Source organism: Aegilops tauschii, chromosome 2, assembly GCF_002575655.3.
Source record: "Aegilops tauschii subsp. strangulata cultivar AL8/78 chromosome 2, Aet v6.0, whole genome shotgun sequence".
NCBI classification, from domain to species: Eukaryota; Viridiplantae; Streptophyta; class Magnoliopsida; order Poales; family Poaceae; genus Aegilops; species Aegilops tauschii.
Window position 1 is genome coordinate 4,119,048 of NC_053036.3, and position 23,433 is coordinate 4,142,480.

General features: G+C 51.0%; 1 protein-coding gene and 1 pseudogene across 1 annotated transcript; one reads left to right on the forward strand and one right to left on the reverse strand.

Moving 5' to 3' along the window:
• Nucleotides 1-7,811: 7,811 nt before the first annotated feature.
• LOC109751290 (putative disease resistance protein At3g14460) lies at nucleotides 7,812-22,377 on the reverse strand (annotated as a pseudogene).
• On the forward strand, nucleotides 10,857-11,513 carry LOC141041894 (uncharacterized). Its single transcript, XM_073509459.1, has one exon. The coding sequence runs from the start codon at nucleotides 10,857-10,859 to the stop codon at nucleotides 11,511-11,513; it is 657 nt and encodes a 218-aa protein (XP_073365560.1).
• Nucleotides 22,378-23,433: the final 1,056 nt, after the last annotated feature.

The window sequence follows — 23,433 nt, forward strand, 5'->3', positions numbered from 1 at the left end:
AGTTGGGCATAAATCCATGCGTGCGAAGGTGCTTAGTCATCTCACTCTTATCTATGCGGATACGTCTCTTACATTTGGCACACGGGCATTCTGGCACCATCCTCATTGGACTACGGAATATCTCTTTCAAAAACACATCAGTTTTCTCGACCCACTCTGTTGTTACTTGATTCCGACGGAAAAACCCACTATACATCCACTGATTATCTGCCATCTCTGCTTTATTGGAAGCCACACAACAAAATTAAGGATTCATTTAAATTACTCACATCAATATTTTATTTTTTACAAGGTTGACGAGAAACGACATTTCATCCACCTACATCTCTAATAGGTAAAGATGGGTCCTAATCCCACCCGAGAATGTGTAGATTGAGTACGTTGTCCATGCTCTACCCCATTCCGAGACAAAATTTCGGCAGCACCTCCCCGCTGTTCTCCAAATACACGTCTCGGCAAAATGCCGAGAGAATGTGCATCCGGAGAACAACAGGGAGGCGCCGCCGAAATCCTGTCTCGGAACGGGGTAGAGCATGAACAACGTACCCAATCTACACATCCTCGGGCTGTCCGTGGAAAGCGCTGGACAATCCGAAAGAGATGCGATGATAAATATGCAATTGAATGCATATTTATCGATGCAACCCTTTCGGACGGGAGACCTAGGTTACGCGACTTGATGTGAAAATTTAATCTAGTGACATGGAAAAAAAGTGGACGAGGTCATGGAATTGTTGCTCACCCTCCGATGTAGTCGATCAAAGGAGAGGGACGATCGTGGACCAACACCTCCAACGTCGACAATCACTTCACGAAGATGGAACACTACAAATCATGTTAATTACACCGAGTGGAAAAAATTTAGGTCATCACCTCACATTAAGCATTGATACTTTTAACTATGAAAAAAAATCATGTTTCGTCAAGTGTCAAATTTTGTCCTTCAATTTTTTTTAGCAAGATCATCATGATTAAATAAGCACTCATCATATCATAATTTTGCAGCACATCTCACATAGCTACTTAACATTAAGCATTGACACTTAAAACTATGAAAAAAATCATATTTTGTCAAGTGTCAAATTTTGTCCGGTTCAATCACATCCAACATCTAACATCTCATCCATCTAACATAACCACTCACATCCAACATCTCACATAACCACTCATCACATCCAACATCTAACATCCAACATCCATCTAACATCCAAATGACAAGATCTCAAATGACAAGATCATCATCTAACCTAACAATCTAACATCCAACAACCATCCATGCATTCATTCATCCATCCAACAGTACCAAAAAAATGAAAAAAAATGAAAAAAAGTAGCTCACCGAGAGGGGCGTGGCAGGGGGCGCGGCGGTGGAGGGGATGGTGAGGCAGGGGCGGTCGGGGACGGGAGGGACGGGGCCGGACGAAGCCGCGGCCGGCTGCAGGAGCAGCGGCGGGGTCGGGGGAGGCCGGGGCAGCACGCGGTCGGGGGAGGCCGGGGCAGCGGCGGGGTCGGGAGAAGGCCGGGGTGACGGCTGGTGGAGACGGCGGCGACGGCGGGTGTGGAGGCGGGGGCGGCGACGCGGCTGGAGTGGGAGGTGCGGCGGCGGCAGGGGAGGGGTGTGCAGGGGAGTGGGAGGTGCGGCGGCGGCAGGGGGCGTGCTGGAGTGGGAGGTGCGGCGGCAGGGGAGGGGCGTGCGGCGGCGGCGGCAGGTCGGGGTGGGGGGTGCGGCGGCGGCGCTCAGCTGGTCAGGGTCGGGGGAGATAGAATGAGTGGCCCGGGGTCGACGCAAGGGGATAAGGCGTATCTATGCCGACGGCTAAGCCGTCGGCATCGCTGAGGTCGCCACGTGGCACCTATGCCGACGGCTTAGCCGTAGGCATATATATATATTTTTTATTTTTTTATTTTTTTGAATGACACATGGTATATAATTATATTAAAAATGATACATGGTATACATATTTTTTACATGCATGAACATTATTTACAATGTACAACAATTTTCATGATCCTTTTTTTTAATGGTTTGAAACATTATTTTTAATTACATGATCCTTTTTTTTATATTGTACAACAATTTTCTAAAATATCACGTATATTTTTTTCTGAACCGAATTTTTTCTATGGTCAGCAACATTTCTTTATGATATAAATATTTGCTAAATTGTACTAACAAAAAATGTACATTGTGTTAAAATATTTCAAAATAAATTGAGGGGGGCAACATTTCTTTATGATCTAAATATTTTCTATTGTCTCGCGAAGGGTGATACATAGGAGAGCAACTGACTCAGGGGTACCGTTACCGAGTGCCTGATCCGGTAACTATGCGAGTGCCTGATCCGTCTACTACCGTTTCCCCCCTCCAGGTGCCGGCAGCGGCGCCGTCCGTGAGGGGGGGCACACCCCGGAGACGCGTGCCGCCTCTTCGGACACGCCCCGCATGTATGAGGGCCGGGTACGACGCTCCGGTGGCATTGCTACCCCCCATGGCCCCCGTCCCGACTAACCCAGGAGCGGTTGACCACGAGATCTAGCCCTTTGACTTCTCACGGACGGGCTTTGACCAGTGGACCTCTCCACCCGGTTGTGTCAGGTCCGCCCATAGGGACACCCGGGAGCAACATCCGGGCCAAACCCACAGCTAAATCCACTCCGTGTAGACCCGACGCGTCCGTTTCCCCCTCCAGGTGCCGGCAGCGGCGCCGTCCGTGAGGGGGGCCACGCACCGGAGACACGTGCCGCCTCTTCGGACATGCCACAACACCACCCCGCATGTATGAGGGCCCGGTATGACGCTCCGGTGGCATTGCTACCCCCCGGGGCCCCCGTCCCGCCTAACCCTGGAGCGGCTGACCACGAGATCTAGCCCATTGACTTCCGACGGACGGGCTTTGACCAGTGGACCTCTCCACCCGGTTGTGTCAGTTCGGCTCATAGGGACACGCGGGAGCAACATCCGGGCCAAACACACAGCTACATCCACTCCGTGTAGACCCGACGCGTCCGTTTCCCCCCTCCCGGCGCCGTCCATGAGGGGGGCCACGCACCGGAGACGCGTGTCGCCTCCTCGGACATGCCACAACACCACCCCGCATGTATGAAGGCCCGGTACGACGCTCCGGTGGCATTGCTACCCCCAGGGGCCCCGTCCCGACTAACCCTGGAGCGGTTCACCACGATATCTAGCCCTTTGACTTCCCACGGACGGGCTTTGACCAGTGGACCTCTCCACCCGGTTGTGTCAGGTCCGCCCATAGGGACACCCGGGAGCAACATCCGGGCCAAACCCACAGCTAAATCCACTCTGTGTAGACCCGACGCGTCCGTTTCCCCCTCCAGGTGTCGGCGGCGGCGCCGTCCGTGAGGGGGGCCACGCACCGGAGACGCGTGCCGCCTCTTTGGACATGCCACAACACCACCCCACATGTATGAGGGCCCGGTACGACGCTCCGGTGGCATTGCTACCCCCCAGGGCCCCCGTCCCGCCTAACCCTGGAGCGGTTGACCACGAGATCTAGCCCATTGACTTCCGACGGACGGGCTTTGACCAGTGGACCTCTCCACCCGGTTGTGTCAGTTTGGCTCATAGGGACACCCGGGAGCAACATCCGGGCCAAACCCACAGCTACATCCACTCCGTGTAGACCCGACGCGTCCGTTTCCCCCCTCCCGGTGCCGGCGGCGGCGCCGTCCATGAGGGGGGCCACGCACCGGAGACGCGTGTCGCCTCCTCGGACATGCCACAACACCACCCCGCATGTATGAGGGCCCGATACGACGCTCCGGTGGCATTGCTACCCCGAGGGCCCCCGTCCCGCCTAACACTGTAGCGTTTGACCATGGGATCTAGCCCTTTGACTTTGCACGGACGGGCTTTGACCAGTGGACCTCCCCACCCGGTTGTGTTAGGTCAGCCTATAGGAACACTTTGGAGCAACATCCGGGCCAGACCCACAGCAAGATCCCCTCCGTGTAGACCCAACGCGTCCGTTTCCCCCCTCCAGGTGCTGGCGGCGGCGCCGTCCGTGAGGGGGGCCAGGCACCGGAGACGCGTGCCGCCTCTTCGGACATGCCACAACACCACCCCGCATGTATGAGGGCCCGGTATGACGCTCCGGTGGCATTGCTACCCCCCCTAGGGCCCCCGTCCTGCCTAACCCTGGCGCGGTTGACCACGAGATCTAGCCCTTTGACTTTGCACGGACGGACTTTGACCAATGGAACTCTCCACCCGGTTGTGTTAGGTCGGCCCGTAGGGACACCCGGGAGCAACATCCGGGCCAAACCCACAGCTACATCCACTCCGTGTAGACCCGGCGCGTCCGTTTCCCCCCTCTAGGTGCCGGCGGCGGCGCCGTCCATGAGGGGGGCACACCGCGGACGTGAGGGGGGTCACACTCTCGAGACGGGTGTCGGGCGTTTGCAACTGCCACAAAACTTCTGTCGGCATAGCTGTTTTTGATTTTCATAAAATATAAGGATCTACATTCAAAAGAACATGACCGCACATTATTAACGTGCTCGAAAAAATACAAACTATATATATATTCATAATATATGAAAAAAAAATACAAACTACATTCATATGTATGTTTATATTTAACATGCTACATGTTAGTTGATATAATAATACATAAAAAAGCATTAAAAATATATAGGAAAAAATATCTAACTATGCCGACGGCATAGCCGTCGGCATAGAGACGGCCAGGGTTTAGGCGGCGGGCGGTGTGCCGCGGATCGCTGACGTGGCGTATATGCCGACGGCAGCCGTCGGCATAGGTTCTGGACGGTGCGGCCCGGATCGGTGACGTGGCATGCGGACCTATGCCGACGGCCCCCCGTCCCGGCCGTCGGCATAGCTCCGACGACGTTAGCCGCCCGTCACCAGCGGGGTCGCCGGGCCCACTAGTATGCCGATGGCTGTTGTAAGCCGACGGCAGCTGTCGGCGTACTTGCAGCTAGGCCGACGGCCGTTCTATGCCGACGGTTGCCGTCGACTTAGCTCTGTGTAGCCCGACGGCCAGAATACGCCGACGGCCATGGCCAGGCTGTCGGCATAGCTCCGAAGAGGCCGACGGGAGCCGTCGGCATTGTTTTGGCCGTCGGGGTAGCACCCTGTTCCGGTAGTGTATGGCGTGGAAGGAGTAAAGTTCGAGTTTAGATGTACTTACCAGATTTATGTACGGGAAGGAAGACGACGGCCACAAGACCCTCATGTCATGCATGTGTCAAGTGTGTTTGTATGAAGGTTGAGTTCTACAAGGCTAGAAGAATGTACAAGGGAACTCCAAGGAAAAGTCCTGCACAAACATAGTATTATTCCATTGCTCCCCCCCCCCCCCCCCCCCCCCCTTTTGGGATGCAGAGGCCGCTCGCGTGGCAGGACAACAGGACATTGCTAGAACCGCTTCAGAGCCATCTCGAACCGAGTCGCTACAGCGCCTGTCCAATATGGTCCCAAATGCCATCTCGTTATATTGCGTTGCAATGGGCTGACACAGTTGGGGGTGCCATCTCGTTACATTGCGTTGCCGTTACCTTAGTAAAGTTGTGCTAAAGCAACGACATGTAATGTGGATCTCCCTATAAGAAAGATAAGTAATATGGATTGGAGGTAGTACAACTTCTATGAATAATTTTTTTAAATTCTGATTTTTTTTAAACATGAACATTTTTGTGAATTTTTTTTAAATTAAATAGTTGAAACTCCAAAAAAAAGAAAGAAAAAAAAGGAAGAAACTGGATGAAAACCTGTGAAGAAAAACAGAAATAAAACACCCAACCAGACAAGCCACGATGAAACCTTTGAGAAAAAATCGATTCAAAAGAAGATCACTCGTCCTCTCCTATTGGGGTCTGGCACATGCCACCGCCCCTGTGTATTTGCCGAACAATTTGACACAATAACCTTCAAATAGGGGAACTCGAGTGTACCTATTTAGCGCCTGTAGCGCCTGCGCATCACTACCTTGATGGGCCACGGCCTAGTAGCGCTAGCTCTCCTTCTCCTCTCACGTCGCTAGCTAGCATGCATAGCTGCACTTTTTCTCATGGTGCATCCTGAAAAAAGACAGCAACCGCTGGCTAAAGAAAACAGCTCTCTGGTTTTTGGTAGATTTGAAATTTTTCACAAAATCAGAAAAATTAACAAACTTCAAAAGATGTTTGTGAATTTAAATAAATGTTCATGGGTTAATATTCACAATTTTAAAAAATCAGGAATTATAAAAAATGTTCACTATTTTTAAAAATTGTCTGTGAATTTGACAAATATTCATGGATTTAAAAAAACATTAAGAATTTGAAAATTATTGAATAATTCTAAAATGCTCATTAATTTTTTAAAAGAAAATATAAGAGGAGAGGAAAAATGAACATGGAAAAAACAGAAAAGGAAATCAGAAAGAAACGCAGAAAAGGAAATGAAAAAGCATAGTGAAAAGGGTCTAGAATCTTCCAAAAAGTGGTGAAAGGGCGCCCCATCCGCAAAAATATAAAAAATAAAAACAGATTTCGGAAACAACATAGAGGAAGAATGTGGTTGGGGGTGCATTTTGTTTTGTGCGGGCATGGATGAGATGTGGGTTTGAATTTGTAACGCCCCTACAAAGAAAGAGACGTGAATAGTTACAAAATGAAAATTGAAGGGGAAAATAGAGTTCACTGAAGTGACAAGGCATGGGATGGAATGCTCGTTGCAATTATGTTGTTGACCTGAATCTGAATGAATATATAAACTGCCTCCCTACGCAAGCAAAGCTTCTTCATCTCCAAGATAGCCACATATTGAGCGAAGGAATAATATGCACAGAATGTCTAATATTATGTGGTTGAACACCAATCATCTTGTTGATCAAAGATTGACTAGTCTTGAGAGACACAAATCCCTTGGCATACACGTCTGCATACTGACTGACATACACCACGGTCGAGGATCACGGCCACTCGCAGCAGCAGTCGCGGCTCAGAAACCATGCGGCATCAAGCTTTTCTGAACCGGACTTGTTGCAAAGGAAGGCTGCACATCATCAAGGCTAGCACTCCCTGCCTAGCCGTGCCAATACTACTACCGTATCATTCCTTCCATCCTGAGATGAGCAACTCATAGTTCATCATATCATCAGGGTAAATCAATTTCAAAACTCAGGCCCGGTGAACGTACAGTTTTCCCTCTGCTTAATTGAAAAGCAGAGCACCTGCTAGTTTCAGTCAAAAAAACTCTGCGTCTGCATGCAAAGAAAGAAAGAAAGAAATCTGCAGCCAACCTTTGCATCGTTGAAAACTAATTAAGCTCCGGGTTTTTTTTGTGATGTAACGAAAACGCTCGGGAAAATCAAAGAGAACAGACCCCAAATCCATTTTTATGCTAACATGCACAGATAGAATGTCTAATATGTGGTGACCGACCACCAATCATCTTCTCCTCTCCCTTCCTTTTTATGAATGAATGTACACTTCAAAACAGAAACTTCAGTTTGTATAACAACACAGGTTCAACAGCTGCACGATGAAGGCCTGATGGCGAAATTGGATGGTTCTGCGCCCATTCCATACACCTTGGTCATCTTCACAGAAGCAATCCACAGATACTTCTGCTACCCAATCTGGAGCACAAGATCATGCAGTTGATGGCGAAGAAGCAGCTCATCATTTGAAGAGCATGTTCAGCTGCTTGATGGCGCAAAATGCAGTGAATGGTGCTCATCTCCTCTCTGGCGATGATCGACATCTGCCAGGCAAAGCAGTGGACAGGACCCAACTAGTTGAGAAAACTAAATCACACACAGATCACACCACCAAGCACCTAGGTGAATTCAGAGGATGACCGCGAGAGAAACATATATCGAATTAGGGATGCACGTTTACGCCACCCAGGGCACGGCGGCTACGGGTTTACCCCCAGTAATAGGAAGATGAGCTCCAGGGATCTCATATAGATCCAGGCATTTTTACCCATTACAACCAGTGAAAGCTAACTTCAATGCTGAAGTAAAGCTGGTGAACAAGGAAGGAAGCAGTGAAAGGTAATTCAAATAGCGACGGCTCCTGTCTTCAGAGCCGTTCGATGCGTGATGAGGGGTGGTGGTGTGTCGTAACTCAGGACAAAGCGGTAGGCTGCCATTAGATGAAGATCAGACGGTCGACGACGAGGCCACCGCGCCAACCGCCGGGTGTCGATTTCTTCAGTTAACAGCATGACAAGTGTTGATTTCTTCAGAAGATGCAGTCTGGTTGTTTCTGAAAAAGGAGATGTGTAAGTAATTGGCATGGCTCTGCCGGTCCGAATATTTTGTATTAAACTAGTTCCGGATGACCGAAATACTAACCATCGCACACACAGTATGAATGTGAATGGTGTACTCATCGAAGCAATTTTATTCTGAGTGGCATCACAAGGCTGATGATGGGCTTCAGATATACCACCTAGCTGCAGGCTACGCTTCTTCTAGCCTGGGCAGTGTTTCTGCCTCTTCTTCTTCTTCCTTGCATGGCTTCAGATACTCCGTGGACTGGTTGCAAGTCAATCCATCACCCTCCTTGGCAGTCGAATCTGAAATGTTTTCAAATCGGTTAACCGGATAAGAAGATGGAGCTGGTTTGCAGAGTTGAAGTTCGCTGGGGCCTTATTACCTTGCAGGAATGGATGTTCCTTCCACGCAAGCAAGATCACTGTGAGCTTGTACGGTTAAAGGTAGTATCATGTCATTGTGAGCTTCATATTGCTGTACTATCGCATCTCTACTTTTTTTTTCCAAAAACAGTAGCTAGTCGTGATCATCTGAACTGATGATGAAGAACAGTTTGAACAGCTGAAGAAACATACCTGATTCAGGAATCCAACTTTCGCCCCTTTCCCTGATTCAGGCTATTTACTGGTTCAATCCATACTGCAGAAACATAGAAGTTAGTAGTTATTTCGTTGTAACCGACACAAGCTATCTCTCTAGCACGGCAGCACACTCTATTATTTCTTAATAACAAGGTCTTGTAAACTTACCGCGATAATTCTTACATGGAAACTGTATTTTAGTATGGCCCATGACTGCAACATGAGTTTCTTCATGACATTCCTCACAACAATTTAAGCACCGTGGAGAGCCATGACACCGGCAACATTATTGGAGGCGTGCAGCTTGGAGATCCTTGAGTGGTGGATCTACAAAACGAAGCAACATCATAATTAGGCATGATGTACGACTGAAATATGTAAAAGATCAGTCAGTCAGAGCTAGGCACTTACAGTTCCATCACTAGCTAGGCAAGTTTCACATGATGTAAACAGTTGAGCAGCAAGTGAATCACTAGTTAGGCATTAATCAACGTCCTGATTCACTGTGGACTTGATCAGAACAAATTGCTTTACCTGTATTCGGCAGTGATGGGAACAGTAAAAAAGAAATCACAGAACACGGAAAACTGTATGCCCCTATTCAGTATAGGAGATTGGAAAGATCGAACACCGGAAACTGCTGTAGCTCAAAAATAGTAAATACGTAATCTTCTATAGCTCAAAACTGAAAACATATTGAATAGGTTGCGATCATGCATCTTGATGCCTTTCTGAAATTTCAAAATTGCACATGCCCTGCAATGCATTACCTTTGGACTGTTACTACTCCTATGATCTGAATTGGCTCCAGGGGTGCAGTGCTATGGTATGCAGGCTATTCCTGTGATGCGTTGATCTCTAAAACTGAACTCTCCAGGTACACCATCAGTCTTCATGAGTTTTGGACAAAATGTAAACACAAGTGGCTACAAAGCCTACCAAACAAACACTAGAACACCTGAACAGCAAGCAATTGTACGAACCTGTGGGGCAATCCAGAGAAGAACCCATTGTACGAACCTGAACAGCGGAGCCATCCTTTCGTAGTTCGTACAATGGGTTCTTCTCTCCGCTCCCTAGCCCTCCCCTACCAAACAAATCTGGTGGCTGGCAACGATCCCAATGACGATCCTGTGGGGCAACGCCCGGCCCCCCCTGACGCACTGGCTTGTCGGGATCTGGCCCCTGGCTGTTGCGCGCCTGTCGCCTCGCAGGAGAGATCTGCAGCGCCAGAGACCCGGTCGGGACAAAGTGGAGATACCGCCCCACCCGTGCCAGAGGTGGGGCTGGATTCCGCTGACCAGTCCGCCGCCACCAACCCCACACGCGCTGCCTCGGGCGGGGAAACGCCCCCCCCTCGGCGCCAACCCTCCCGCCCATGATTATGGGCCGTCTCCACCTGCTGCCGCGCGGCCGGCCCACAGCCCAGCAGGCCCGATTGTGATTCTGCAGCGGCCCACGCCTACACCTCCCCCACTACTGCCCATCGAAGACCAGCTATCCCCAAACGTTGGGGCCGAGACAAACCAAGGCCCAAGCGGCCGCACGCCGAGCCGCTTCGCATCGCCTCCAATTACGCTGCGGCGATCCCGAGGCCACACCACGCCACAGCCCTGGACCCTTGGAGAGTTTCTGGCCACCGCCACGAAACACCTCAACGCGGCCCTGCCGGCCCCGGGAAAGAAGCCACGCCGACCCCTCAACTTCGCCCCTCGCCGTGGACGATCTGCAGCTACGACCTGCCAACCGAGCGCCCCTCCCACGGCGGAGCGGCGCGCCCACGTGCAAATCCTGCGCACCCTTGGGATCATAGGGATCGATCAGAAGATCACTGCCGCTGAGATGAAAGCCTACGACGGCATGTTCGCGACACCGCTCCCCCTGACGGTCCTCAAGGCCATTGCCACACTGGTTGACCGCGCAATCCCAGTCTGCATGGCATCGGCTGCGACCGGCGGCGTCGACGTTGCATGTGAAGGCTAGACCAGTATACGCGCGCCTACCCGTCGATCCCGTTCCTATGGATCACGGCCTCAAGATCGCTATCTGGAATGTGCGCGGCATGAACGCGCGGGCTCGGCGACATGCTATCCGGTCGCTGCTGGACACCACCGGGGCCTCCATTGTATGCATTCAAGAAACGAAAATGGAGTTGATCTACTCGGCTATTGTCCTGGATACGCTTGGTTCCGAGTTCGATGACTACACGTACCTCCCAGCCGATGGCACGCGGGGCGGCATCTTGCTGGTGTGGAAGAGCAGGGCCGTGACCATCACGGACCCAATGTTCACCACCAATGCGATCACCGCTAAGGTGACCACGGTCACAGGCACACCTTGGTGGCTAACGGTGGTATACGGACCCCAGGATGATGCCGACAAGGTTGCATTCCTGCAGGAGCTTCGCGACATCCGAGCCGCCTGCCCAGACCCGTGGATGGTTTGCGGCGACTTCAATCTCATCCTCCGCGACGACGACAAAAACACGGGCACCGTCAACCGGCGCTTGATGGGCAAATTTCGCCGTCTCACAAATGACCTCGCGCTCAAGGAGATCTACCTCAACGGGCGGCGCTACACATGGTCCAACGAGCAAACACCGCCGACACTCGTGCAGCTCGACCGTGTTCTTTGCACCGCTGATTGGGAGGACGCGCACAGCGGATGCCACCTTTGATGCCTTGCGGCTGTGGTGTCGGACCACACCCCGTTGCTGCTGGACTGCTCGCCCACGCCTACCTCATACCGGCGGTTCCATTTTGAGGAATACTGGCTACGCTTGGACGGATTCCATGACGTGGTGACCGCGGCCTGGGGCTCTACGCATCACGTCGATCCCTTCCACCGGCTCATGCTCCGGCTACAGGCAACGGCGGCTAGCCTCACTAGCTGGAGTTCCAGGTCCACGGGCAACATCAAGGCCAAGCTGGCAATATCACGGGAGCTCATCTCGCGCTTCGACCAAGCCCAGGAAACGCGCAACCTCTTGCCACCAGAGGCCTGGCTCCGCAAGCAGCTCAAGATATCCTACCTTGGGCTCGCATCCATGGAGCGCACGATCGCCCGGCAACGCTCCCGCATCGCCAACCTCAAGGACGGTGACGCCAGCACCGGTTTTTTCCACCGGCAGTGCTCGTTCCGTCGGCAGAAGAACCACATCTACAGCCTGGCCGTGGACGACAGGGCGCTCACGGACCACGCTGACATGGCCGAGGCGGCCTTCACCCATTTCGAGGCCTTGCTTGGCACGGCGACCGCCCGGGAGCACTCCCTGGACCTGTCACAGCTCATTGAGCCGACCGACCTCGCCGACCTTGATGCGCCGTTCAGCGCCGAGGAGATTTGGGAGGCTGTCAAGCGCCTCCCCGCCCGCAAGGCGCCAGGCCCAGACGGGTTCACAGCAGAATTTCTACGCGCATGTTGGACAACCATCAGGCAGGATTTCCTTGACGTGTTCCAGCAACTATATGACTTGCGAGGAAGGGGTTCTACAAGCTGAACCAAGCATTGCTGACGCTGCTGCCAAAGAAAGCCGACGCCCATGGGCTGCGCGACTACCGGCCGATCTGCCTGATACACCTTGTGGCCAAAATCTTCGCCAAGGTGCTCTCGATCCGCCTCGGTGCCAAGCTGGACAACCTGGTTAGCCGCAACCAAAATACTTTCATCTCGGGAAGGAGCTTGCACGACAACTACGTCCTTGTCAAGCAGTCTCTAAAGCTGCTGCACCAACTGGGAGCTCCGAGGGTCATGCTCAAGCTCGACCTCACACGCGCCTTTGATTCCCTGTCATGGCCATTCCTCTTTGAGGTTTTACGCCGGTATGGATTCGGGAACAGATTCTTGGAGTGGACGGCCATCCTCCTGTCCTCTGCGAGCACGCGCATCCTCCTGAACGGCGAGCCCGGCCCCCCCATATGGCACCGGCAAGGGCTCTGGCAGGGAGACTCCATGTCCCCGCAGCTCTTCGTGCTTGCCGTCGACACCCTGGGACGGCTCCTACGACGCGCACACAGCCTGGGCATCCTGCAGCCACTACACCCACGGCGCCACATCCCGGCGATCTCCCTCTACGCCGACGACGTCATGGTCTTCTGCCACGCCACGGCGGATGACACCACTGCGATCAGGGAGATCCTCGCCTTGTTCGGCAGGGCCTCCGGCCTGAAGGTGAACTTCACCAAGAGCTCCGCCACCATCTTGCACGGCGACCAAGCAGCCACGGAGATGATCACGCACCTCGGCTGCCCGGTGGCGACTCTCCCCATCACCTACCTCGGCATCCCCATGTCCACGCGCCGCCCATCTGCCGCCCAGCTACAACCCATGGTAGATGCGGTCGCCGCGCGCCTACCGGCCTGGAAGGCCTGGCTGATGACTAAAACCGGGCGCCTCGCGCTGGTTAAGTCGGTCTTGTGCGCCATCCCAGTGCACCAACTGCTTGTGTTCGCGCCCCCCAAAAAAACCCTCAAGCAGATCGAGAAGATTCAGCGCGGTTTCCTTTGGGCTGGACGTGCCGCTGCCAACGGCGGACACTGCCACGTGAACTGGAACAGAGTTTGCCGCCCCATCGAGCTTGGGGGCCTGGGCGTGCGAGACCTCGAGCGTGCCGGTCTCGCCCTGCGACTTCGCTGGTTATGGTTCTCCAGAACGGACCCGGTGCGAGCATGGCAGGGGGTAGACCTTCAATTCTCGCCCACGGAACGTGCCCTGTTCTGGGCATCCACGTTCACGGTCATTGGGAATGGGCAGACCGCCCTGCTCTCGGAGGACCGATGGATAGGTGGCCAATCCGTGCGCGAGCTCATGCCTAACCTCTACGGCTGCATCCCCAAGCGACGACGGACGATGAGAACCGTGGCGGACGGACTCAATGCCAACTCCTGGGCACGCGACATCCAAGGCAACCTCGGCCTCCACGAGATTGGTCAGTATCTGCAGCTCTGGCAGATCATGCAGCGCACCGAGCTCTCCACCACACCGGACAGGTTGATCTGGAGATGGACGGTGAGCGGCACCTATTCCGCGCAGTCCTGTTACACGGCCACCTTCCATGGATCAACGGGATGCCACTCCTGGAAGCTAATCTGGAAGTGTTGGGCGCCGCCGTGAGTCAAGTTCTTCCACTGGTTAGCCAACCAGGACCGCTGCTGGACGGCAAAGAGGCGGGCTCGCCACGGTCTTCAACATCATCCCCGCTGCCTCCTATGTGACCAGCAGCCGGAGACTATGCGACATCTGCTGCTGGAATGCCCCCTAGCCCGTCAGGCATGGCACGAGACCCTGGCCTGGCTACGCATACCGGCCCCGATCCCAACACAGGAACTGTCGCTTACGGACTGGTGGAACCATGCCAAGGAAGACACGCCGCCGATCCTTCGCAAGGCCCTGAAATCTGTCTCGCTGCAAGTGCCTTGGATGGTCTCGAAACACAGGAACAGCTGCGTCTTCGACAATGCGACGCCATCCCTTAACACGCTCCTAGATAGCATTCAGGACGAGGCCCGCTCATGGGCGGCAGCCGGGGCACCTGGCCTCCGACTTGTGCTGCCCCAATCCTGGGATGTACATTAATTCACCTGCTGTAATCCGCACATCCTCAGATGTCTGTAACTGAACCTCCCCCTTTTCAATGAAAAGAAACGCAAGGCTTTTGTGTTTTCTCGAAAAAGAAATTAGCAATGCAGGGACACCTGGTACGGATAGCAACATAGTAGTGTATGAAAAAAATTGATCACCTTAACATCAGTAGCTTGACCCCAAAGTCTCGATATAGTACTGATATTTTGATCGTGAAACCTGAAATAGGTATGGCTGGAGTAAAAGTGATTATTATTTTTTGCCGACATTGATGTGGACACCCCCTAACGGAAGTTCCTGCATCTAATTTTGCAAGTAAAGGCTGCCTGAAATTATAACCAAGAAGGAGCCCAGTTATAGTTTAGTTCAGAAATATGTTGTTCCTGCTTTGCATCAAAGAAAGGTGCTGACAAGTTTCAATCACAAAGGTAGTACAGCAGGAGTAAGGTTCCAGTTTAGTCGTTTAGATGTACTTACCAGATTTAAGCCACAGGAAGGAGCAAATGTGTTTGTATGGGAAGGGAAGAGCTCTACAAGGCTAGAAGAATGTACAAGGGAACTCCAAGGCATTCTCCTGTACGGTAGATGGGAACAAACACAGAGTTATTAAGCAGGATTGCAGGAAAAGAGCTCACGCAGTATGTTTGTGTTAAAACACAGGAAAGTATGTTTGTGTTACCTTGGATCAGAGTATACAGATTTCTGGGATGGTTCCCTCTAACCCCCTGCAGTACTGTTTTAGCTCCTTGCTGCAGTTGTATAAGACTTCTAGCTTTTTCAGTGAATCCGGGAGGGCATCGTTGGGCAATGACGAGATGGCTGGACAGTAGTTGACTGATAATATCTCGAGGCTGGTAAGGTTACGCAGCCCTGCAGGGAGTTGTTGAAGGTCCTTGAAACACCAAAACATTAGTTCTTGGAGGGATGAGAGGGGTTGAAGGGCGTCCTCTTGCTCCTTGATGAACCGCTCCATCCCTTCACACGAAACCCCCAGAAGTGTCAGCTTGGTGAGGGAGGAAGAGAGGAATCTGCAGACGGGTGCAGCAAGAAGTCCTGCTATGTCATCTGTCCAGAGCTCACGCAGTGTGGATGAAACAAGCTGTGTCTGCTGCTCTTCACCTCCCTCAGCATCCTCCAAAGCCCGTCTGGGATTGGGATCCCAATCAGCAAAGAATCTAGGGCTGGCCCTGACCTCTAATTCGTTGAGCTGGCCCCCGGTGGTAAGGAGAGACCACAAGCCCTGACATTTCAGATCCTCTCCACAACTATGCAATTCTAATCTGGTGAGAGAGGAGAGGTTTGAGAGGGGCTCCAGTGTCCCCATGCCTTTCACATCCCAGAGTTCCAGGAACTGCAGGGAGGATGGGAAAAGATGACAGGAAAACGAGGTGGAAAGCCCTGACATTGTTAATCTCTGGAGGGATCGCAAGGCTTGGAGCCATCCTCCTCCAGGACAAAGAGTTGACGGGTCTACCAGGACCAGCTCTGGGACGCTAATGAACTGCAATTCACGTAGTGAGTCAGAGAGATGAGGTGGGAAGAGCAGCACCCCATCATCCTCTTCCTCTGCTGCTGCTGCTGTTATTTCACCTCCCCCCATCTCTGATGCTTCTGATGTTGTTTGTTGCACATCCATCCCCACTACCAGCTTTTTTATGTTTTTACAGTCCCAGATTTCCAATTTGGAGAGCTTTGGGAGGTGGGGGAGGAGCTCTGTCATTTCCTCGCCAGTATTACCATTTAAGTTGTTGATCTTGATATACTCAACAGGAAGCTGCCATTCCACATCACTCTGACCTCCTCCTAGTGGTCCAACTAGACCAACTGAATTCTGTACAAACAATGTCTTCAGCGAGGTTAGCATCAGAAGGTGCTTCAACTCCAGAGGTGGGCACTTGTCCAGTGTCAGCTTCTCTAGACCTGTTTCTTTATCAAAAACCAAGACTTGGTCTATGCTATGCAGATCACCCGTTCCCTTAATTAGCAAATTTACTCCATCTGATGATTTTGACCACTCAAGCTTCTGTAGTAGCTTTACCTGCAGTATCAGGACATGACACAGGCTTTCAATCCAAGACATGGGGATCACTGACAAGAAGAATTCTGGACAGTCACATATCTCAAGCTTTTGTAGTTTGGGGAACCAATCTGGGGAAATTATGTGGTTTGAGAAAGGAAATCCCAACAGTTTCGGGCACTTCCTAATAATTAGCACTTGTAAAGGTGGGAACATATGAGCATCCGGTGGCAACAAGTCCCCAACCAGGGAAGACTCTCGTTCAGCTGGGAAAACCCAATTTTCAAAACTTCATAGACCAATGAGTTCAAGCTTTATTAGCTTGCAAAAGCTTTTCTCCAAGATAACCTCCTTCAGTCCAGCAATACCCTCCACCCTCAGTTCACGAAGATCCAATGCCTTCCCTAAAGAAGGGAAAACTTCCCAGGAAACACCATAAAGCCAAAGAGATTGTAGAGCCTCAACAGCGAACTCATCACCCAGCCATGTTGGGCAAGAAGGGCCTCCATGCCCTCTAATGCACAACACTTCAAGATCTTCATGTGGTTGAAGGCTCTCAAGAACCGCTGCTTCCACACCAGGCTCAACACTAGATCGCTTACTATCCCAGTCCAATGTTAACCTCCTCAAGTATCTTTTCTCCATCAGTTTTGCTTGAGCTGCTTCTTCTGCTGTATCTATCCTCTCAAGGTTGTACATGCCAAGCTCCCTTAGCTTGGTCAAGTTCTCTAGTTGCTTTGGTTCAAACCCTTCACTTTTTTTATTGACTTGAAATACCTTTAACTCTTCCAAGAGTTTAAGTTTACCCACATTATAAATATCAGAATGAAGCTGATCATCACTTGGGACATAAAAATGGCAGAGTTTGGCAAGGTTGCTCATGTCTTTGGGCATATCAGGTCTCCCCTCCCACAACACAAGATCGAGAATCCTTAAATGATAAAACTTAGAGATGCTAAGTGGTATATGCATCTGCCCCACCCTTGTCCCTAGACATAGGTATCGTAGGTGGACAAGCCCTGAAAAGTTATGTAACATTAACTCCACAGGACAAAGCATGCTGGGAAAATGAAGAACACGAAGAGCATTCACTTCCCCAAAAAAATCACCAAATATCTTGACAAAACCTTCATCCATTTTTCCAAATAACATCAGTGTTTGCAAATGTTCAACCTTCAATCTTGTCTTCAGTTTTTCCAATTCACTCTTTAATTTTTGACCGGACACCACATCATATTTACCTAAGTCATCTATGCTTATAGACAAGTGTCGGGTGGTTGGCTGAATTTTTACTGAGCCAACATTAGGGAGACGTAAACTAAGACAATCATTCGATGCAACCTTCAATGCCAACTCATGCAGTAGGTCATGCATGGCATACCGTGGATCACCATTAGTTTCCTCTTCTCTGAAAAATCCATGGATGACTAAATCATTTAAAATTCTCAGACCAACTTCAAAGGTTGGGTTTTGACCACAAGGTATCAAAATATCTAGTCCAACCCACAGGCTGATGAGCTCACGGCTTCTGAAACGGTAATCTTCAGGAAACAATGCAGAATAGAAAAAACACCGTTGCAGATGGAAAGGGAGAAAGTCATAGCTAAGCTTCAAGGCAGACATGATTCCGTTGTTACCGGTCTCCCATTCTTCACTGTCTAGGACCCTTCTCCAATGAGCCAAACTAGGGTCTGTCCTCAATAATCTACCAACAGTCTTTGCTGCAAGAGGGGAGCCCTTTAATTTTTCCATTATCTTATCTAGGAAATGAAGTTTATTCCCTGGACATTGCCCATCATCAAAGACATATACAAGGAATAACTTCCTAAACTCCTCAGGTTCCAAACCGTTCAGTTGTATTGAATGGCCAGTTGCTCTAACCTTTTTTGCTATTTCTTGAAAACGAGTTGTTACTAGAATCATGCAACCTTTTTCTTGTGACTGGCCGAGTATCAATAATAGTTTATTCCATTCATCCACATTAGTAAGCTGCCATATATCATCCAATACAAGAACCTTTTGGATTTCAATCTTTGTTCAATCAACATTTCTGTTCTAATATACTCTTTTTCACCTTCAACTGCAGGGCTATATCTCTTAATCTCTTCAAGCACCTTATCCAGGTTGAAATTGAACGACACACATACCCAAATCACAACTGAAAAATGATTCTGCACTTGTTGGTCGTGACATATGTGTTGTATCAGAGTTGTCTTCCCCATTCCCCCAGGACCAACAACTGGAAGCACGGTTAGACCCTTGTCACAGTATTGACCCTTGGTGATATCATGTATGATGCTATTCATGACACGGTCCCTTCCATACAGTTTTGGCTCAGCACTCTGAGGTGTGGTGGTGGGACGATACTGGGCAATGTGTAGGGCAATTCTAGGGCCACAACCTTGCAGAATCTTGTTAACATCCTTCCGCGCAGGCTGCAGTTTCTCTACAATGCCCTTCATCCTTTGAGAGAACTCAGTCCTATTAAACTCAGGCATTGATGTTTTTTGCGCATTGCCACGGTCTTCATCAGCACTAACATGTGGAAGCGGGGAAGATGAGCCAGGGAAGAGTTTACCAAGCTTCGGCATGCATCCGCTGACCACCTGATCCTGATCAGCCTGATTGGCATTTGGCGATGAGGAGGAATCACCGCGTGACCCCTGCCTACCTCGCTGCCAAGCGCAACAGCGGACATGTTGCCTTGCATCTCCTTGTCGGTGATCACCAGAGTTGGCACCAAAGCAGTACATGGGCAAAGATGCCAGCTGTTTGCCAAGAGCTTTGGCGGTGTGGCGAGCATCGCGGGCAAGGTGCTGGACGCCACCCTCACCGTGCTCATCGGCAGCCTCATTCGTGGCGTGGAGCTTGTCGTGGATGCAGAAGTAGTCAAGCTCATCGAGCAAGTCCTCGGCATTGTGTGCAGAGTCCCGCAGCCTCTGCAGCAGCATCTCCATGGCCGGCCCGCCGAGCTCCTTGAGGGCAGCTTGTTCGAGAGTGGCCTTCACGAGCAGCAGTTCCGTGCTCAGGGCCTCGATGCTGAGACCAAAGTTCCTGGTGGCTGCCCAAGACTCCAGCACGCCATCCGCAACGGAGGCTAGCGCCTTCCCCACCACCCATTGCACCGCGGCAAGGGCCACGTCGGCCATCCCCTGATCGGATGCAGGGATGAAGGATGTTGTGCACCTGCACCGGCCCAGGAACCAACAAATGGTGATAAATCTTGGCTGCTGGTAGTTGCAAATTAAAGGAGAGAGTAATTACATACGTTGACACGCGCGCACGAGGTGGTGATCTGCCGGCGATGGATGCCACTGCCGCCTGTCTAGCCCCAGCAAGCTACAAAAAGGGGGTTGTATTGAGTCATTGAGACTTTGAGAGCAGAGAAAGAGAGAGAGAGGTCTGACTTTGGTACCTGGTGATGTGCAGCGGTGTGGTGCGGCTGGTCCAGATCCGGGAGGCACCGTCGGCGTGGCGACAGGAGAGAGTGCAAGGTGACTGCACTGAGGGCAGGTGAGGAGGCGACGAGAGCTGCGCTGCTGACCGCGAGGTGGAGCAGCAGGATCGGGAGTGGGGAGCAGGGGGCGGGACGAGCGCCGGTGGTGAGAAGAGATCAAGTGGCGGAGAGCCACAGTGAGAAAGAGAGAGTGAGTTTAGTGAGTGTTTAGCCCTCAAACGGATCTGATCTAGATGGGAACTGCACCAAGTAATTAACTATTAACTGTGCACACCAGGATAGCTGTCATCAGCTACAAATAAACTACTCTGTCCATCCTCCCTCAAGAGGAAAAAAAAACTACTCCCTCCATCCAGTGTAAGTGGGCTTGGCGTATTTGAGATTCAAAATCAGTTTGGCCAGGCCAACAGAATGATGGGTATGGGCCACAAAATTACAAACTTGTCACTGAATTCGTACTCGAATAAAGTTCCCAATGCTATAATTATTACGGGTTTGCTATTTCACATCTAGATGTGAAATATTATCTCACATCTAACTCACTCACTCTTGATTTTTTTTAAAGTCTTCCACTCACTCACCCTTGACTTTTTTTTAAAGTCTCCCATGGATTTTAAGGGTGAGGGACCCTAATTATTATGACACTCTAGATAATATCTCACATCTAGATGTGACATAGGCAGACCCTAATTATTATGACATATAACTGGCGTGTTATTGGTCAGACTATTGGTTAAAGTTGAATCACAAACTATGAAAATGTCATGTAAACTACCGATGTGTTTAAGCCGAGGCTTTGGTCATAAGCAATTGCTCTATTAACATGTATAATTAGTAAAAGTTGCGAGTTATTTAGGGACACGTAGGCGTTGGTCCATATAAACAAGAGAGATGTGTACGTGTATATCTAGATATGAGCTGCTTACTTTACTTGCTATGATATATGATGTCATCAACTGAACTAATCGCTGCCCAAGCAAATTAAGCGTGCATCATGTGAAGCAAAACCAAGAGTATGAACAAGACTGGACCAGCTGCGGGTCTTGCGCCGGTGGCGTTGCGGGCTTCAAGGCGCTGGCCGGCACAAGCGCACAAGGACATGCCATGTGAAGGAGCTTGGTAAGCGAGTGTTAAAGGGCACTGGGCGCTAGCACCTATACTCAAGTTGATCATATTATACTTGAATTGACACTAGGCAGCCGCACAAAGCCAAAAGTAGTTCTGTTCTGCAGTAGTAGTAATAATCAGGCTATTAGCAGCACTTCTTGTCACGCATGTTGAAAAGAAAAAAACAAGGACAAAGGGGCTGTCAGTACCAATCAATAATACAAACTACTCCTGTCGTCCCAGAAAATACTCTGTATGTGTATTTTGATGCAACCAGCCAACCTGGGCACAAGGATCAAAATTGGTTTGGCTGCTGGATAAGCAAGCTGCGAATGGGCACCTTTAGTATCGAGGTCTCTACTGACAAACTGCTAGAGAACTGAAGGAGCCTCGGTTGTGGCGCACCTGAACAAGTGATGAAGCTCTCTAGCTGAGGCCGGACGAGCCAGCGATATGCTTGAGTCAAAGATGTGTATGTCCATCTACACATTGCCACCACCGGATCTGATCAACCGAACGAACTAATTGCAAATCCAACCACTGGATCTGATCAACCGAACGAACTAAAACTAATTGCAAATCCAACCACTGGATCTGATCAACCGAACGAACTAAAACTAATTGCAAATCCAACCACTGGATCTGATCAACCGAACGAACTAATTGCAAATCCAACCACTGGATCTGATCAACCGAACGAACTAATTGCAAGTCCAACCACTGGATCTGATCAACCGAACGAACTAATTGCAAGTCCAAGAGTAAAGACAAGACTAGGCTCCGGGTCTGGCGCTGGTGGTGTTGCGATCTTCAAGGCCATGGCCGGCACAAGCACATGAACGACGAGCTTGGTAAGCGAGTGTTTAAAGACAGGCACCTAGAGTCGAGTTGATCATATTATAGTACGTACTTGAATTGGCTCCCACAAGACAAGGCCCAGCTTTATTGGATTTGGCTTCAAGCTCAAGCTCGTCGGTCTCTTGATGTATTATATGGTGGCTGGCCATTACTTACTTAATTTATGGGGAGGCGCTGTGTTCCACTGGAAGCAAACAAAGAAGCGTGCGTGCACGCGGTCGGCAACTGAACTGGGTGGTTGGTTGGTGTCCATGGTGCTGGAGCTAGCAGAAGGAACCTGGTGGGAATAAACGCAAGCACCTGCAGGGCGCGGGCAGAGCACATGAGGGCTGACCTAGTGAGCGGCGGTTGTTTCCAGTTCCAGTTCCAGCGGACGGAGGAGAGGGCGACCATGCCGGCCGGGGAGCGGAGCAGCTTGAATTCGACGCGCCTTGGTCGTTGCCCGCCATTGGGCGTCTCCTCGCCGTCGCCGCGCGCAGTGGTCGGGAGCAGAGCAGGGCAGGGCAGGGAGGAATGGGTTGGCTCACTGGTGGGTGGGCCACTCCGGTGCTGTGACTGTTGAAGGGCCCGCCCGGCTACACCTCTAGTAGTAGTATCCTCACAACTCAAAAAAAAGAAAAGAAAAAGTATCCAGATAAGAGCATCTCCAACAGGCGCGCTAAAACAAGGATACAGCATTGAAATAGCCACTTTTTACGCGCCGCAGAGCGCTGGCTCCAGCTGCCGCTGCAAAAAATTGCGCGCGCCGCTCCAATAGACGCGCTAAACTTTCAGCGCGCGCGAGCGGCTGGCGCTTGCAACATGTTCATTTTGACAATATGGTTATATTTCAAACATCAGGAAAAAAAGACATAGTATAGGTTAATTGCACGGTATATCAACAATCATGTCATGTCATCATCCAACCAAGTCCAAAATCACCCAACCAAGTTCATGACATAAAAGTTCACACAAACAAATGGCACATCAACAATCATGCTGCATCCTCATCATCGTCTTCCTCTTCCTCCGATTCTTCTTCCTCATCCGAGGACGATTCTTTCTCCTCCTTTTCATTGTCGCGCGCCGCATCATCATGGGGAGTTTGGAAGGTGTTGGCAAGATCTCCAACGGCATCATGCGAAGGTATGTGAGGCACACCGGAAGACATGCGTCCACCCATGTCACCCGGAGGCAGGGGCGATTTCACCGTCCGGGCACCCTGGGCACGTGCCCGGGCTCGAGCGCCGCAGATTTTTCGACTGGCCGGCGTCACAATCGCTGAATACGTACGATATACGCGCAAAAATATAATAGCTTGGTGAATTTACCCAGTTTGGGCGTTGTTTTGCCTTTTGGGCTTACTCACGCCAAACCAAAACGCCTAAGGCCCATCCATTAATTTCTTTACATGGGCCACGCTAGGGTAGTCAGATCGATCTCGAGCCTGCTGGCTGCTTCGCTCGCCTCGCACGCTGTTCGGCTGTGCGCCGCGCCGCAAGACTGTGCCCTAGCAATTCCGGCATTGGAGGTGGTGGCCGGCGAGATGGACTGGTGAAGCACCAATGACCGGCAAGACCGCAAGAGATGTTGCGCGAC